General features: G+C 62.7%; 2 protein-coding genes across 2 annotated transcripts; one reads left to right on the plus strand and one right to left on the minus strand.

Annotated features, from left to right (window-relative positions):
• The first annotated feature begins 704 nt into the window (after window positions 1-704).
• On the plus strand, window positions 705-10,493 carry NFATC4 (nuclear factor of activated T cells 4). The gene is made up of 10 exons (XM_029077317.1): window positions 705-826; window positions 1,842-2,982; window positions 4,199-4,361; window positions 4,901-5,100; window positions 6,259-6,431; window positions 7,522-7,662; window positions 8,072-8,127; window positions 8,253-8,379; window positions 8,635-9,162; window positions 10,087-10,493. The coding sequence occupies exons 1-10, from the start codon at window positions 736-738 to the stop codon at window positions 10,149-10,151; spliced, it is 2,685 nt and encodes an 894-aa protein (XP_028933150.1). The 5' UTR covers window positions 705-735; the 3' UTR covers window positions 10,152-10,493.
• Window positions 10,494-15,118: 4,625 nt separating this feature from the next.
• Window positions 15,119-18,076, minus strand: CBLN3 (cerebellin 3 precursor). The gene is made up of 3 exons (XM_029078174.2): window positions 17,644-18,076; window positions 15,778-15,897; window positions 15,119-15,507 (listed from the first exon to the last, which is right to left on the minus strand). The coding sequence occupies exons 1-3, from the start codon at window positions 17,965-17,967 to the stop codon at window positions 15,310-15,312; spliced, it is 642 nt and encodes a 213-aa protein (XP_028934007.1). The 5' UTR covers window positions 17,968-18,076; the 3' UTR covers window positions 15,119-15,309.
• Between the last annotated feature and the right edge of the window lie 356 nt (window positions 18,077-18,432).

The raw sequence follows: 18,432 nt of genomic DNA on the forward strand, positions 1-18,432 counted from the left end.
GGGGGGGGGCCTCGCTGACTCCAAAAAGAAGCGGCTTCTCCCTCCAATCGCTCTTCCCGGGACCGGGCCCCGGGCCGGAACGTGTGGGGGGTCCTGGTTCTTGGGGGGGTCGGTCCCAAAATTGAGGAGGGGGCTCCGAGGGGTCCCCAGGAAGCCCGGCCGCCCGGGAGACGCGGCCCCTTTAAAGCCAATCGACCCAGGAGTCCGAACCCCCGGGGAGGGGGAAGGATGGGTCCTGGGCGAGGGGGGGGAAGGAGGATTTTGGGGGGGGGGGTTGATTGTCGGGCCCTTCGGCCAACGATCTTCCCATGTCGAGGAGAGAGGGGCGTTGCGGGGAAGGAGGGGGGGCGTTTCCCGATTCATTTTTGGGAGGGGGAGGGAAGTGGAGAGAGAGGGGATGGAGAAGGGGGGAGGGGCGGGTGCGTGGTTTTCCCATCTCATCCCGGGGGAGGGGCCGGAGCATCCCCGGCAGCCAATCGGGGCAGGGCTGGAAAGGGGTGGGGGGGGCGGGGGGGAGCGCTTTGAAGAAGTTTGGGGGGGAAAAAAAGTTTGGAAAAGTTTCTATAATAAAGAAGGGGGCGTCGGGAGGGAGGCCGCGGCGGCGGTGGAGGAGGAGGAGGAGGGGGCGCCGCGCACAGTGGGAGGGAATCAGTCGGCCCCCCCACCCCAGAGACCCCCCCCACGACCCCCACCGGGCCCAGCGGGGGCCCTCGGGGGGCACCGGCCGCCGGACCCATGGGGGCAGCGAGCTGCGAGGATGAGGAGCTGGAGTTTAAGCTGGTGTTCGGGGAGGAAAAGGAGACCCCCCCGGGGGGGCCGGGGGAAGGTCAGTGCGGAGGGGAGGGGGCCCGGGGGGAGGGGGCTGCATGGACCCCGGGGGGGGGGGCTGAGTCTGGGGGCCGACGACCCGCGGGGCCGGTCCTGGGCCCCCGTGGGATTTGGGGGGTCGAGGGGTCCGGCCTGGGGGGCGCGGGAGCCGCTTTTTCCTTTTTAGGTGGCGGCCGGGCCTGGGGTTGGGGCTGTCCGGGGGGGCGGGAGGGGCCGAAGGCCCAGCAGGGGAGGCCGGGGGCGCTGGGGACGGGGGGTCGGGGGGTCCCGGGCCGGGGGGACGGAGGGGGTTGGAGGAAAGCAGAGGGACCCCCCCCTTCCATCCCGTCGCCCACCCCTCGATCCCCCCCCCCCCGGGCCCGGTCTGGCCGCAATGAGAGGCAGATGGCGGAGAGGGAGGGCGAAGCCGGGGGCGGCGGCCTCCTCTCGCACGGAATCCGTCCATCCCCCCCCTCCCGTCCCCCTCGGCCCCCTCCTCCGCCCGGCACGCAGCCTCTCCCCCCTGGGGAGGGGGAAGGGGGGAGGGGCCACCCCGCCCCCCGCCTCGGGGCTCTCCCCATCTCCGCCCCCCCCCTCCATCCCTAGCCGCCGTCACCACGGCAACCGGGGAGCCTGCCAGCGCAGTTTAGGGGTTTTGGGAACCGCCGCTAATTGGGTTCATGTGTTCGGCCGGCGCCCCCCGAAAGCCCCGCCCACCCCCCATTTTTGCTCCGCCCAGTCCCACTCCGGGCCCGGGAGAGGAGAGGGAAAACTCGAGGCGGGGGGGTCGTCAATCCCAGACCGTCACCCCTCCCTTCCCACCCGCCCGGGAGTCCGGGAGAGGGGGTGTCCCCAAACCCCCGCTCCCCTTGGGCCCGGGACCCCAAGTTTCCCAGTCTCCAGTTCGGAAGCCGTGGGGGGGGGGTCCCTAGCCCCCCCCCCCACACCTGACCCTCGCCCCTCTTCCTCTCTGTGTCTGTCTCCCGTCCCCCACCCTCGTCCGTCTTCTCTCCCTTCCTGGGCCACCTGGTCAGAGCTAGACAAGGAGGAGGCCCCCCCGTGCTGCCGCCTGGGTCTGGGAGACCCCCCGGCCTACAGCGCGGCCCCCATCGTCATCCCCCGGCCCCCGCCCCCACGGCCGGGCATGCACTCACCCCCGCCCAGGCCGGCGCCCCCCTTGGGCACGTGGGAGAGCCAGCCGGCCCGCTGCGTGAGGCTGGGGGTGCCCGGGGTCGGGCCCGGCGGAGGGGCGGCGGGGTCGTCGGCGGGCGGGGGGCGCGTCCTGGAGTGTCCGAGCATCCGCATCACCTCCATCTCCCCGCCGCCGGGGCCCGGGCCCGACCCCCCGCCCCCGCTGGACGACGCCTCCGACGTGTGGGGCGACGGCTCCCCCCGGGATCACCCGGCGGCCGACGGCTTCGGGGGCTACCGGGAGGCCGGGGGTCCCGGCGGGGCGGGGGGCTTCTTCAGCCCCAGCCCCGGCAGCAGCAGCCTCTCGTCCTGGAGCTTCTTCTCGGACGCCTCGGACGAGGCGGCCCTGTACGCCGCCTGCGACGAGGTGGAGTCGGAGCTGAACGAGGCGGCCTCCCGCTTCGGCCTGGGCTCGCCTCTGGCCTCCCCCAGGGCCTCGCCGCGGCCCTGGACCCCCGACGACCCCTGGGGCCTCTACGGGCCGGGCCCGGGCCCGGCGGGCCGGGCGTCCGAGGACGGCTGGCAGCTGCTCAGCGCCCCGGGCCCGGCTCCGGCCTCCCCGCGCCCGGCCTCGCCCTGCGGGAAGAGGCGCTACTCCAGCTCCGGGACCCCGTCCTCCGCCTCCCCGGCCCTGTCCCGCCGGGGCAGCCTGGGGGACGAGGGGGCCGAGCCGCCCCCGCCGCCCCCGCCGCCCCCGCCGCTGGCCCGGGACTCGGGCTCCCCCGGGCCCTTCGAGTACTCCGGCCCGGGCCCGGCCGAGAGCATCCCCCAGAAGACGCGGCGGACGTCCAGCGAGCAGGCCGGGGCCTTGCCCCGGCCCGAGGAACCCGCGCCGTGCAACGGGAAGGCGCCCCCCGGGCCGGAGGAGGCGAGCCCCTCGCCCGGCCCTTCCCGGAAGGAGGGCCCGGGCATGGACTACCTGGCCGTGCCCTCCCCCCTGGCCTGGTCCAAGGCCCGGATCGGGGGGCACAGTCCCGTCTTCAGGTGAGGGACGAGGCCTAGGCGAGGCTCTCGGCCTCCGAAGGGCGCTCCGGGCCCACGGGGCCGTGGAGCGGATGAGACGCCCCTTCTCCCCTCCTCTCCCCCACCGCCGGTTCTCCATGCACCGCTCCCCTGCCCCCTCGGAAAACCGGCATTCCCTCCGGGAGCACCCGGCTGGTCGGGGGGTCGTTCCCGGCCTGACGTAGCTCAGGCTCCGAAGCGAGGGGCGTCTCCCCCGCCCCGCCGACCTCTTACCGTACCCCATCGGCGTAGAGCGACTTAGAGCAGGGCTCCGCGCACGGTCACTTAACTTCTCTGTGCCTCAGTTACCTCGTCTGTACAATGGGAATTAAGACTGTGAGCCCCACGGGGACCACCTGATCGCCTTGTACCTCCCTCGGTGCTTTGAACAGTGCTTGGCACGTAGTAAGCACTTAACAGATACCATCATCATTAGTAGTGGTAGAAGTAAGCGCTCAATAAATACAATTGAATGAATGAACCCTGAGAGGGCTGACGTCTAAAGAGAAAGCCTCCTTCTCTGTAGCTCTTGGGCTTCCAGGCATCCTTTCCCTTGGACTCCTCCCATAACACTCATAACGACAACAGTAATATAATGATGACTGCGGTGTCTGTTAAGCGCTTACTACGCGCCAGGCACCGTATCAAGCGCCGGGGTAGGTAGGAGATGATCCTTATTCTGGCCTGGGGTCTCTCGGCCTTTTCCAAGCAGAGCGGATAGAGCCCGGGCCTGGGAGTCAGAAGGCCGTGGGTCCTAATCTTCTCTGGCCTTCACGTCTCTGGGCCTCAGTTCCCTCATCCGTAAAATGGGGATCGAGCCCGTGAGCCCCGCCTGAGCCTCCTGTCCAACCCGATTTGCTCGCGTCCACCCCGGGGCGTCGTACGGTGCCTGGCGCGTAGTAAGCGCTTAACAGATACCACTGTTCTTATTATTTGGGATAGAGGCAGAACTCCCCTTCCCCCACACCATCCTGACACTGAGGCCATCCCACTTCCCGCTGTCTTTCCAAAAGCCCCCCATGCCCCCCCCCCCCGTGGGGGATCCCAGCCCCCCGGACGCCCCCCAACCCAGACTCAGCGGTCAGCGGGAGGGGGCCGTGGTCCGGGGATTGCACTGCGGTGGGATGGGGGGCTGGGACGGGGGGGGGGGGGCGCGCTGGGCTTCGCCCCCTCTCCACGGCTCTGCCCCTCCCCCCAGGACGTCAGCTCTGCCCCCCCTGGACTGGCCCCTGCCTAGTCAGTTCGAGCAGCTGGAGCTGAGGATCGAGGTTCAGCCCCGCACCCACCACCGGGCTCACTACGAGACGGAGGGGAGCCGGGGAGCCGTCAAGGCTGCACCCGGCGGGCACCCTGTGGTCAAGGTAACTGCGGAGGGACGGTCGGACGGGTCCGCCCCGGGGCCCGGCCTCTCGCCCGGCCCCTGACGTCACCCGGCGCTCCTTCCTCCCCTTCCCCACCCTGCAGATGGGATCCAGCTGGGCGGCCCCTGGGCCCGCCCTTTCCCACGCTCCCTGGCAGCGGTGACCCGCGGGCCCCAGTGGGGGAAGATGAGGACGGGGGACCGAGGGTCACCTCTCTTCCTCCGTACCTGGAGGAGGGGTGACCGGCTAGCTGTGGGGTGGGGGTCAGAGGTCACGGAGGGCCGACTGCGTAGGAAGGGGCGGCCCCTTCGCGTCCCCCCTCCCTCGGGCCCCACCCGCCCAGGCCGGGCTCCCTACCAAGAGCAACACGCCGCTCCCGGCCTGGTTTTCCCCACCGCCCGGGGGATTTCTCTCCAGGATTTCCCTCCCGTCCTCGGGGTGGGTTGAGAGGCCTGGGGTGGATCTCGGAGTTTGGGGGCCGGGGGGCGGGAGGGGGGCGTCCCACGGGCGTCGCCGTGACCTCCGCCGCCCTCCCGCAGCTCCTGGGCTACAACGAGAAGCCGCTGACCCTGCAGATGTTCATCGGCACGGCGGACGAGCGGAACCTGAGGCCTCACGCCTTCTACCAGGTGCACCGCATCACGGGCAAGATGGTGGCCACGGCCAGCTACGAGGCGGTGGTCGGCGGCACCAAGGTTCTGGAGATGTCCCTGCTGCCCGAGAACAACATGGCTGCCAAGTGAGCCTCAGTCTCCCTTCCCCGAAGCTGGGTCGGCCTGCCTCGCTCCTGGGGCCTGGGAATCCACTGCCTGGACTTCTTTCTTAGAAGGGTCCTAGGGGTTTCGGGGGTACGGGGGGGGGCCGGGGGGGAAGGGGGCCGTCGGGGGGGGTCCTTTCTGGGGAGCGATGGCAAGTTTGGCGCCCCACCGCTCTCGATTCCTCTGGCCAGCTGCTTCCCGGAGCGGCGCGGCTTAGCGGAAGGAGGCCGGGCTGGGGGACTCACGGGTCGTGGGTTCTAATCCCGCCTCCGCCGCTCGTCGGCTGTGTGACTTTGGGCAAGTCACTTCACTTCTCTGTGCCTCAGTGACCTCATCTGAAAAATGGGGATTAAGACCGTCGGCCCCACGTGGGACAACCTGAGGACCTGTACCTACCCCAGCGCTTACAACGGTGCTCGGCACGTAGTAAGCGCTTAACAAATACCGTTATCATCATCGTCATCATCATGATTTCCAGTCTTTCCCATCATCCCGTGGTCAACAGGGAAACAGCCGCGCCTAGTGGAAAGATCCTGGGCCTGGGAGTCAGAGGACCTGGGTTCTAATCCCCCTGCCCCTGCTTTTCTGCGGGGTGAGCTTGGGCAAGTCGCTACAGTTCTCTGTGCCTCAGTTTCTTCACCTGAAAAGAGTGGATTTAATCCTACTCCCTCCTACTCAGAGCCCCCGAGGGGTAGAGGCAAGATATTCTCCCCCAGCGCTTCGTCCTTGCGTCTGTTATCCGTGAAGCGCCGACTATGTGTCGAGCACTGTTCTAAGCGCTGGGGTAGACACAGGTTAATCGGGTCGGACCCGGTCCCGGTCCCACACGAGACTCCAGGTCTAAATAGGAGGGAGAACGGGTATCGAGTCCCCACTTTACGGGCGAGGAAACCGAGGCACGGGGAAGTGAAGTGACTTGCCCAAGGTCACCCGGCAGGCAGGTGGCAGAGGCGGGATGAGAAGCCAGGTCCTACGCCTCCCAGGCCCCTTCTCTGTCCACTAGGCCGCGCTTACCGGAGACCCACGCGGAGATTGCGGGGGGCCGGGGGGGGGGCCCGCCCAGGGTCGTCGCTGGGCCCCCGGGTGGGGCGGGGGCAGGGAGGACGGGATCGGCTAACCCTCCGGGGCCGTGTCGGCAGCATCGACTGCGCGGGCATCCTGAAGCTGCGGAACTCGGACATCGAACTGCGCAAGGGGGAGACGGACATCGGGCGCAAGAACACGCGGGTGCGGCTGGTGTTTCGGGTGCACGTGCCCCAGGGAGGCGGGAAAGTGGTCTCCGTTCAGGCGGCTTCGGTGCCCATTGAATGCTGTGAGTGGCCCCGGCCTTCCCCCTCCGCCCCTCGTCCCCCTCCCCTTCCAGCCAGCCCCCGGCCCCCCGACCCGGCCCGTGCCCCGGGGAGCGCCCCTCTGCGTCGCCCTGACTTGCTCCGGCGCTTAGAACAGCGCTCGGTGCAAAGTAGGCGCTTAACGAATACCATCCTCCTCGTCATCATCATTATTATTCATCCCCCCACCTCCCAGCCCCGCAGCACTCATGTCCTTGTCGGTCATTTCTTTCTATTAACGTCTGCCCCCTCTTCTGGACCTCTTAGAGAAGCAGCGTGGCTCAGTGGAAAGAGCACGGGTTTGGGAGTCAGAGGTCATGGGTTCGAATCTCAGCTTTGCCACTTGTCAGCTGTGTGACTGTGGGCAGGTCACTTCACTTCTCTGTGCCTCAGTTCCCTCATCTGTAAAATGGGGATTAAGACTGTGAGCCTCACGTGGGACAACCTGATTATCCTGTATCTAACCCCGCACTTAGAACAGTGCTCTGCACATAGTAAGCGCTTAACAAATACCAACATTATCATTATTATCATTAGACCGCAATTTTGTTGTGGGCCAGGAACGTGCCCGTTACGTTGTAGTCCAAGAAGCAGTGTGGTCTAGTGGACGGAGTCTGGGTCATCAGAAGGCCATGGTCTCTAATTCTGACTCTGCCGCTTGTCTGTGTGTGACCTTGGACAAGTCACTTCACTCCTCTGGGCCTCCGTCCCCTCATCTGTAAAATGGGGATTAAGACCGTGAGCCCCGTGTGGGACGGGGACCGTGTCCAACCCGATTTGCTCGTATCCACTCCGGCGCTTAGAACAGTGCCTGGCACCTGGTAAACGCTTAACGGATACCATCCTCATTATTAGGAGTGTATCGTCCTCTCCCAAGCGCTTAGCGTGGTGCTCCGCACACAGTAAGCGCTCAGTGAATATAAATGGCTGACTCTGGGTGGGTCACCCCCTCTCCCTCTCCCCTTGGCACTTCGGCGCCCAGCAGGCTGAGGGGGTGTCGGGCGTCTCTGGGCCCGGAGGGGAGGGGAAGCGGGACCCCTGCCCGTCTGCAGCCTCCGCCCCTTCCCCCCGCAGCCCAGCGTTCGGCCCAGGAGCTGCCTCAGGTGGAGACGTACAGCCTGAACGCCTGCTCCGTGCAGGGCGGCGAGGAGCTGGTGCTGTCGGGGGCCAATTTCCTACCGGACTCCAAAGTCGTCTTCATCGAGAGGGGTCCCGGTGAGGGTCCGCCGGGGCGGGGAGGGACCCCCCCCACTCCCCTCCCCTTGGGAGAAGCTGCGGCCCCCCCCCCCCCACCCTCCCGGAGGGAGCTGGGGGTTGGACCCCTGAGGCGACCCGGGGGTGCCCCAGACCCCCCGCTCTAGTGGCTAGAGCACGGGAGGCAGCAGGCCTTGGGTTCTAATCCCGGCTCCGCCACTTGTCTGCTGGGTGACCTTGGGTGAGTCGCTTCACTTCTCTGGGGCCTCGGTTCCCTCATCTGGAAAATGGGGATTGAGAGCGGGAGCCCCGCGTGGGACAGGGACCGTGTCCAACCCGATTTACTCGTATCCACCCCGGCGCTTAGTTCGGTGCCTGGCACGTGGTAAGCGCTTAACAGATGCCATCGTTACTATTGTTATTATTACAGACGGGAAGCTGCAGTGGGAGGAAGAAGCCACCGTCAACCGGCCGAAGAGCAACGAGGTAACGGGGAACCCGGGGAGGGGAGGGGTCCCCACGACCCTAAAGAAAGGCCGCGGTGGATTATCCGGGCCCGTGAATGGACGGTCCAGCTCCACTCCTCCTCCGACCCTCCGCCTCCCCGCCAGGCGACCCTGGTCCTGGCCGTCCCCGAGTACAGCAACCAGCGGGTGAGTAGGCCCGTCCAGGTCCATTTCTACGTCTCCAACGGGAGGAGGAAGAGGAGTCCCACTCACAGCTTCAAGTTCCTGCCCGGTGAGACTCGGGGAGACCTGTGGGGGTGGTGTTGGGTTGCCCCCGGGGCAGGCATTTGGGGGGGCCCCCGGGGAAGAGGTGGAAACCACCCTGACCTCAGGACCCCTCGAGATTTGCCTGGTCGGAGAGTTGCCGGGGGAGGGAGGGGGCTGCGGAGAGATGAGGGGAGGTCGGGGCCGAGCTGGGGGGAGGGGAGCGGGACCCCCCCCCCCCCGCCAGTCCCCCCCCCAACCCGGCTCTCCGACCCCCCTCCAGTGATCTTCAAGGAGGAGCCGCTCCCCGATTCCTCTCTCCACGGCTTCCCTTCGGGCCCGGGCCCACCCTTCAGGACCGACATGGACTTCTCCCCCCCCCACCCTCCCTACCCCCCCTACCCCCCCGAAGACCCTCCTTACGACCCTTCCTACCTGCCCGAAGGATTCGGCTTCGGGGCGCCCCCGCTCTACCCCCAGGCGGGCCCCCCCTCCTACAGGCCCGGCCTACGGGTCTTCCCCGAGCCGGGCTGTGCACGACCCCCTCCGGCCGCCTTCCTTCCCCGGCCCTTCTCCCCCGACCCTTACGGGGGCGGCCCTTACTCGCTGGGACCCCCGTTCCCCGCTCCGGCGGCCTACCGCCCCCCGCTGCCCGCCTCCCCCCCGCCCGAAGCCCCCTTTCCGCCCAGAGTCCCCCACCCCGCCGCCGAGGGGTACGGGGAGGGGGTCCTGGAGCCCGGGAAAGGCAGGGGCGGCTTCAGCGGCGGCTTCCGAGACAGCCTGCCCGTCCACGGCATCACCCTGGAGGAAGGTAGGGGGGGTCTGGGGTTCGGCTTGGAGGAGTTGGGGCTTCAGGTCCCCTTTCGGCCTGAGCGGGAGGAAGCCCCCACCCCCAGATGATAACGATACTAATAATCATTCTTATTGTGGTATTTGTAGGGAGCCCCCTCCCCCAAATAATAATAATTGTTAAGCACTTCCTGCGTGCCAAACACCGTTCTGACCACTGGGGTAGATCCAAGGTGATCGGGTCGGATCCAGTCCCCACCCCACATGGGGCTCCCGGTCTTCATCCCCATTTTACAGATGAGGGAACTGCGGCCCAGAGGGAGAGAAGTGACTTACCCAAGGTCACAGAGCAGACGAGTGGCGGAGACTACTGGCTAGAGCACAGGCCTGGGAGTGAGCAGGAACTGGGTTCCAGTTCTCATTCTGCCGCCTGTCCGCCGTGTGACCTGGGACATGTCACTTACCTTCTCCGGGCCTCAGTTCCCTCATCCGTAGAATGGGGATTAAGACTGTGAGCCCCATGTGGGACAGGGATTGGGTCCAGCCTGACTAGCTAATACCTAATTAGTATAACGGTGATTAAGACTGTCAGCACTAGGAGAGGCGGGAACTGCATCCAATCCGATTATTTTTCTACCTACCCCAGCTCTTAGAACAGTTCCTGGCACATAGAAAGAGCGTCACAAATACTATTGATAACAATAATTACAATAGTAACAATAATGATAATATTAAAGGCGAGCCAGGGCAGAGAGGCCAGAGAGCGAGGGGCTGACAGCTTGGGGCCTGGGGGTGGCTGCCGGCAACGGGGGGAGGAGTGAAAGTATTTATCGGGCACTTACAGTGTGCAGAGCACTGGGCCAAGCGCTGGGCATTTAGGGTAGACGGAAGAAAGCGGTGGTCGCGGGACCCTTAGTTCCTCCCCACCCCCTTCTCTCCCCTCCAGTGAGTGAGATCATCGGCCGGGACCTGAGCGGCTTCTCGCCGCCCCCCGAAGAGCCTCCTTCCTGAGCTGTCGCCGTGGCCAAGCCCCCTCCCCGATCTCCAACCTCCCGCCATCCCCGCGCCCCAGCTTGGAAGCCCCGGACCCCGCATTAGAGGGGCAGGGGCGGAGGGACCCCGGCAGATTGTGGGGAGGGGGAGGGAGGGGTGGGATGGAGAAAGCAGGAGCCATTGTTGGGGGGATCTGTGGGGGGACATCTCGGGTGCCGCCCCTAGGCCTGAGGGGGGGGGGGACAGGGACCCCCGGGACTCTGGCGGAAGGGCTAAAGGGGTGTATATAGGGGATGCGTACAGGATCTTTCCCGGGGAGAGCCTAATGGAGTAATAAAACAGCTCAAGGCTTAGTGCTGACGGCTGACTTGTTCCTGGGGGCCTCGGAAACACCCCTCTTTACCCTCTCAGCCGGGGATCCGGGGCGGAGAAACGGTCTGCTGTTCCCCGGCACTTAGAACAGTGCTTGGCACAGAGTAGGCTCTTAACAAATACCGTCATTATTTATGGAACCCAGTAGGCCTTCTTGGAGGAAGCAGGCCAGGCCCCAGCGGTCCAGGGAAGAGGCCAGAATCCAGACTCGACTTCCTGCCCCTTCCTTGCCCGGGTCCAGAGCCGGGACCGCGTCCCCCACCCCTGCCCCTCCAGAGAGAAACCTTCGGAAACCCCGTTCTCCCTCCTACGTGGGCTGTGAGCCCCAGTGTGGGACAGGGATTGTGTCCCACCCGATTACTTCGTATCTTTCCCGGCGCTCAGTACAAGGCTTGGCACTTAACAAATACCCCAGCGATCGTTCCTTAAAATCCAACATGCGGACGGCGCCCTAGCCCTTCTTCTCTCGGGATGTGCCATCCATCTCCGTGGTCGAGGGGTCCCACGCTAACTGGGGGTTTCCCGGGCCTGTTCCGGCCAGCACAGCCCCCCTCGCTACTGTCTAGCGGCGCCCCGCTGTTCCCGAGATGAGGGGATACCCAAGCACGATGCCAACCCGAGCCTCGGCCCTCAGTCTCCCTCACCCTCGTGGTCTCGTCTGCTGTGTGACCTTTGGCGAAGTCACTTCACTTCTCTGGGCCCCCGTTACTTCATCTGTAAAATGAGGACGAATAATAACGTCGGTATTTGTTAAGCGCTTACTATGTGCAGAGCGCTTGTTCTAAGCGCTGGGGGAGATACGGGGTCATCAGTGGGTCCCACATGAGGCTCACAGTCTTCATCCCCATTTGACAGATGAGGTCACTGAGGCACAGAGAAGTGAAGTGACTTGCCCACAGTCACCTAGCTGCCAAGTGGCAGAGCCGGGATTTGAACCCATGTGAGCCCCACGTGGGACAGGGATAGTGTCCAACCCGATTTGGTCGTATCCACCCCAGCGTTTAGTACAGTGCCCGGCACACAGCGCTTAACAAATACCACAGTTATTATTATTAATTATCCGGGATTCGGGGCTTGGGAGCCCCTGCCCCCGGGGTCGGCGGCACGGGCTTGCGAGTCGGAAGGTCCTGGGTTCTAATCCCGACCCTGCCACTTGTCTGTTGTGTGTCCCCGGGCAGGTCACTTCACTTCTCTGGGCCTCGGTTCCGTCATCTGTAAAATGGGGATGGAGACCGCGAGCCTCACGTGGGACGGGGACTGTGTCCAACCCCGCTTTACTTGTGTCCACCCCGGCGCTCAGTACGGTGCCTGGCACGTAGTAAGCACTTATCGAATAACACAGTTATTATTATCAGGTGCTGGGAACAGAGCAAACTAAGCCGAGGTGGTCCTTGGAAGGCCAAATGAGTCGACTTAGATGAGCATATTTTGGACACATAATAATAACAATAATAATAATAATGTTGGTATTTGTTAAGCGCTTACTATGTGCAGAGCACTGTTCTAAGCGCTGGGGTAGACAGGGGAGTCAGGTTGTCCCACGTGGGGCTCACAGTCTTCATCCTCATTTTACAGATGAGGGAACTGAGGCACAGAGAAGTGAAGTGACTTGCCCACAGTCACACAGCTGAGACACATCATCGGGAAGACGGATTCTCTGGAGACAATTGATGCTAGGAAAAATCCAGGGAGAAGGTGGAAGAGGCAGGGCAGAGACCACGACAACGATGAGGGAAGAACGGTTAGAAAGGTTCCGGATTCTGGCAGAAGGCAGGACGTTCTGCAGAAAATGGAGAAGCAGCGTGGCTCAGTGTGGAAAGAGCCCGGGCTTTGGAGTCAGAGGTTATGGGTTCGAATCCCGGCTCTGCCACTTGTCAGGCTGTGTGACTGGGGGCAAGTCACTTCTCCGTGCCTCAGTTCCCTCATCTGTAAAATGGGGATAAAGACTGTGAGCCCCTCGTGGGACAACCTGATTCCCCTATGTCTACCCCAGCGCTTAGAACAGTGCTCTGCACATAGTGAGCGCTTAACAAATACCACCATTATTATTATTATTAAATAGATCCATCGAGTCACGACTCGAGAGCGCTTCAGAAGGGGAAAGGAAAGGGTCGGCCGAGCGCAATTCCCCACGGCGGGCGGCAGGGGACGCTGCTCGCCTCCACATTCATTCAATCGTATCTATTGGACGCTTATTAATAATGGTGGTATTTGTTAAGCGCTTACTATGTGCAGAGCACTGTTCTGAGCGCTGGGATAGCTACAGGGTCATCAGGTTGTCCCACGTGAGGATCACAGTTAATCCCCATTTGACAGATGAGGTCACTGAGGCCCAGAGAAGTGAGGTGACTCGCCCACAGTCACACAGCTGCCAAGTGGCAGAGCCGGGAGTCGAACCCATGACTTCTGACTCCGAAGCCCAGGCTCTTTCCACTGAGCCACTACTACTAATAATAATGGCATTTGCTAAGCGCTTACTACGTGCCAAGCACTCTTCTAAGCACCGGGGTAGGTATAGCATGGCTCAGTGGAAAGAGCGGGGCTTGGGAGTCAGAGGTCATGGGTTTGAATCCCGCCTCTGCCACTTGGCAGCTGTGTGACTGTGGGCGAGTCACTTCACCTCTCTGGGCCTCAGTTCCCTCCTCTGGAAAATGGGGATTAAGACTGTGAGGCTCGGGTGGGACAACCTGATCCCCCTGTATCTACCCCAGCGCTTAGAACATTGCTCTGCACGTAGTAAGCGCTTAACAAATGCCAACATTATTATTACAAAGTGATCAGTGGAGCTCACGGTCTCAACCCCCATTTTACAGGTGAGGTAATTGAGGCCCAGAGAATAATAATAATGATAATGTTGGCATTTGTTAAGCGCTTACTATGTGCAGAGCACTGTTCTAAGCACTGGGGGAGATACAGGGTCATCAGGGTGTCCCACGTGAGGCTCACCGTCTTAATCCCCATTTGACAGATGAGGGAACTGAGGCACAGAGAAGTGAAGTGATTTGCCCAAAGTCACACAGCTGACAAGCGGCTGAGCCGGGATTCGAACCCATGTCCTCTGACTCCCAAGCCCACGCTCTTTCCACTGAGTCACGCTGCTTCTCGGAAGTTACCAAGGTGTCAGGGTGAGGTGCGCATGGGTGAAGTCAGGGTGACGCGCAGCTGTCATGCAAGGCTGCTTCTCTAACTTCGAGCCTGCTAGCTAGGAGAATAAATCTGCCTGGAACCCAAAAGTGACCAACTTCCTACTAAGCCCAGGTGTTGGGAATTGCTATCGTGGGCAGGGAATCCCCACAACGGGTACGGGGGGAAAGACAGGATCCGCGCCCCGGCAATCCACAGCCCGGCCCGCAGCTCCTCCATGAGAAGCAGAGTGGCTCAGTGTGACTGTGGGCAAGTCACTTAACTTCTCTGTGCCTCAGTTACCTCATCCGTAAAATGGGGATTAACTGTGACCCTCACGTGGGACAACCTGATGACCCTGTATCTACCCCAACGCTTAGAACAGTGCTCTGCACGGAGTAAGCGCTTAACAGATACCAACGTTATTATTATTAGTGGATAGAGCCCAGGCTTGGGAGTCAGAAGGACCTGGTTCCAATCCCTGCTTTGCCACTTGCCCGCTGTGGGCAAGTCACTTCTTGGTGACTCAGTTAACTCATCTGTAAATTGGGGGTTAAGACTGTGAGCTCTACATGGGTCAGGGACTGTGTCTAACCTGACCCCAGCACTTAGAACAGTGCTTGACACACAGTAAGCACCTAGCAAATATCATCATTATTATTATTATTATCAGCACCCACCCACTGAGACCTGCACACCCGTCCTGCTGGGGCCCGGCTCGTCCTGTAATGATAATAATTCTGGTATTTGTTATGCGCTTACTGTGTGCCGGGTGCTGTACTAAGCGCTGGAGTGGACAGAAGCAAATCGGTTGGGACACTGTCCCTGTCCCACACCCGGCTCACAGTCTTAACCATTTTCCAGATGAGGGAACTGAGGCCCAGAAAAGTGAAGTGACTTGCCCAAGGTCACACAGCAGGCAAGTGGCAGAGCAGGGATTAGAACCGACAGCCTTCTGAGTTCCAGACCCGGGCTCCATCCATAACGCCATGCTGCTTTCCTGGACGAGGGGGTTGAGATGGCCCCAGTGACCGGACCGAGGTGCCCATTCCCCGCTCCCCCGAGGGAGGCCCTGAATCCTGGATGATGATGATAATAATAATAATTGGGGTATTTGTTAAGCGCTTACTATGTGAGAGCCCCAGCACCAGCAGGCCGGGCTGGGAGCCCGCTCTGCCCTCCTCCCCAGTCCCTCCTGCCCCTCAGGCTCAGCCTCGCCTCAGCCCCGCTCTCTCCATCCTCCGGGTCAGAGCCCACGGGCCACGGCGCGGCTGGCTGTGCTCCCAGCCCTGGCACTGCCCACAGGAAGGAAGCCGCCGTGCGGCCCTGGGGCACTAATGCCATCTGGGGCCCCCGCGGGGGGTCCCCAGCCCAGTTGGGCCGAGCCACCTGTCTCAGAAATGCCAACGGGTGGGGAGCGAGGGCAGGTGAGGCCCTCTCCGCCCGCCCTCCCTCTTCATCAGGGACTAAGGCCGAGGGGAGGGGCCGGAGAAAGAGGAGGAAGATTCTGCCCCGGACCGGTTTATTGCGCAGCTAGAAAACAGCCCAGGAGCGGGTTGAGGGGAGCAATCGAAGACCCCCGGGGAGAGCCGGCTTCAACCTTACGCCGTGGAGGGGAAGGGGTCATGGGTCAGCCTCGGGAGCGGGGGGAGGGGGCGGACTTCGGGGAGGGAGAGCCGCTTCAGAGGGGGAAGATGAGGAACCCCGAGAAGCTGGAGAACTTCCAGCCGCCCAGCAGGTTCCCCCGCCGCAGGCGCAGGGACACTCGGTCGCCGGGGTCCAGGGGCAGCAGCACGGTGCTGGAGGCCGCCTCCCGCGTCACGTCAGGGTCGTTGGCGAAGGCCGAGATCACCGGCCAGGCGTTCAGCATCAGGCTCACCTGGTGAGGGGAGGAGGAATGAAGGGGCGGTGGGGTCCCCAACCCTGGGGGCTGATATGGGGGAGTCCACCCCTTCCCGCCCACGGCCTATGTGGGACGGCCTCGGTGCTGGGCCCCGTTGCCCGGGACCTCGGCGGGGGTCAGGTGAGCTCCAGGACCGAGAAGGTGACGTCCACCTGCGGGTCCAGCTTTCCGGGGGGGTGGGGGTGATTTCAAGGAGCCAGAGAGCCCGGCGTCCGGCCCCTAGGCCCGGCGGGCCAGCAGCCTCACCTGGACAGTCTGGCGGTTGTACACCTTGACCACGTGGAAGCGGAAGCTGTAGACGCCCCGGACGGGAGCCACAAAGAAGCCCGAGGTCCGGTCGAAGCCGCCGCCCTCATTCACCAGGACCTTGTGGAGGGGAAAGGCAGGGTGATGGGTCGGGAGGCTGGGAGGGGCGGGAAGCAGGGGCTCCTGTAAACTTGCCTCTAGACTGTAAACTCACTGTGGGCAGGGAACGGGTCTGTCTATTATATTGTACTCTCCCAAGCGCTTAGTACGGTGCTTCGCACACAGTGAGAACTCTAAATCCGATCCAATGAAAGCGGGGGTTGAAAGATCTAGGAGTCAGGAAACCGATGCTCTAGTCCCGGCTCTGCCACTTGCCTGCTGGGTATCCTTGGACTCGATCCTTTATTCAGCCCCTCTCCCAGCCCCACGGCGCTTAGGTCCGTATCTGTACTTTATTTATTTAAAATAACGTCTGTCTCCCCCTCTAGACTGTAAGCTCGCTGTGAGCAAGGAATGCGTCTGTCATATTGCTATTCTGTACTCTCCCAAGTGCTTAGTACAGTGCTCTCCACACAGTAAGCGCTCAATAAGTACGACTGGCCGACTGGCTAATCCCCATCTGAGAGATGAAGAAATGGAGATATTAAATAGACAGTTACGAGCAGCAAGTGGGACAGAGATCGAGTCGATCTACCTACATGGTATCTACCCAAGCGCTTAGTACAGTGCTTGAAGCAACGTGGCTCAGTGGAAAGAGCCCGGGCTGGGGAGTCAGAGGTCATGGGTTCGAATCCCGGCTCGGCCACTTGTCAGCTGTGGGACTGTGGGCGAGTCACTTAACTTCTCTGGGCCTCAGTTACCTCATCTGCAAAATGGGGATTAAGACTGTGAGCCCCACGTGGGACAATCTGATTCCCCTGTGTCTACCCCAGCGCTTAGAACATTGCTCTGCACATAGTAAGGGCTTAACAAATACCAACATCATCATTATTATTATTATTGACGTGTAGTAGGCACTTAACAAAGACCAATATTATTATTCAGAGGTCACGGGTTCGAATCCCGGCTCTGCCACTTGTCAGCTGTGTGACCGTGGGCAAGTCACTTAACTTCTCTGTGCCTCAGTTACCTCATCTGTAAAATGGGGATTAACTGTGGGCCTCACGTGGGGCAACCTGATTACCCTGAATCTACCCCAGCGCTTAGAACAGTGCTCTGCACATAGTAAGCGCTTAACAAATACCATCATTATTGTTAGGGCTGGGTTCTAATCCTGGCTCCACCGCGGCTCTGCTGTGCGACCCTGGGCAAGTCGCTTCGCTTTTCTGGGCCTCAGTTACCTCGCCTGTAAGATGGGGATTAAGATTGAGAGCCCCAGGTGGGACAGGGACAGCGTCCAACCCAATTTGCTTGTAGACACCCCAGTGCTCAGAACAGTGCTTGGCACCTAGCAAGCATAACACCAAATACCATAATTATTATAATTACTACGACCGCTCGTATTATCACCCCGTTGGCTGAGACAGGGACCGAGGACGGGGACCGTGTCCAACCTGATTATCTTCTATCTACCGTAATTGATAATAATTACGGTATCTGGTAAGCACTCACCGTGCGCCAGGCCCCGTCCCGAGCACTGGGGTGGATACAAGAAAATGGAGTTCAACACCGTCCCTGTCCCTCAAGGGGCTCACAGTTTCGACTTGCGTCGTACAGACGAGGTAACCGGGGGAGCGAGGCGACTCGCCCCGAAGTCACACGACTGCGACAAGCAGTCACTCGGCGCGCCAAGCCGCTCCTCGCTTAGTACGGCGCTCGGCCCGCAGCGAGCGCTCGATAAATACAACCCAACGAAGGAACGGATACCTGGTCGAAGTAGATGGCCCCGCCGGTGCCATTGCCCGTCTCGCCGGCCGGCTCGTGGTGGTGGCTGCGGACGGCGGCGAAGGCCACGCGGCCCGGGGGGGCTTCTCCCAAGGCCGCCCCCCCGGGTCCCCCGGCGGCCGGCCGGCCCGGCTCACAGACCACCAGGCACTCGCCCTCCATCAGGACCGGATCCGCTCCGGCCCGGCCCAGGGCCAGGAGCAGCAACGCCAACTGGACGGCGGCCCCGGGTGGGAACCGGCCTGTGGCGGAGGTGGATGGGAGGTGGGGCCGTCCCCTCTCTGGGGGGACCGGGGGTCTCGGCATCCCTGGTTTCTCCGCACCTTGGGGTCCCCGTCTTTCTCGCGTCCCTCGCTCGGCGCGCCCCGCCCGGTCTCCCTCCTCTCCCGCCCGCTCGGCCGTGCCAGGCCGCTGCCACTCAACTCGGCCTTGGCGGGGCCGGGACGACAGCCGCCGGACCCCGGGAGTTGGGGACCGGCCAGGGGCCGGGTAGGCCGGGGGGGGGGGCGGGTGGACCAGCGGCCAGAAATGGGGTCCGGCGGAGCACCGGCGGGGTGGGGATGGGGCAGCCCCGGCCGAGCACGGCAGGGCAAGGGAAGGGGCACGTTGGCACTGCTTTGAGGGGAGGGGGCGGCCCCCTTTCCCTTTTCATTCATTCCTTCATTCAGTAGTATTTATTGATGGGTTACTAGGTGCACAGCACTGGACTAAGCGCTCGGAATGGCCAAGTCGGCGCTCGGAATGGCCCTCTGCCCGTAGGCCTCGCCTCCC

Source organism: Ornithorhynchus anatinus, chromosome 13 (genome assembly GCF_004115215.2).
Source record: "Ornithorhynchus anatinus isolate Pmale09 chromosome 13, mOrnAna1.pri.v4, whole genome shotgun sequence".
Classification (NCBI taxonomy): domain Eukaryota; kingdom Metazoa; phylum Chordata; class Mammalia; order Monotremata; family Ornithorhynchidae; genus Ornithorhynchus; species Ornithorhynchus anatinus.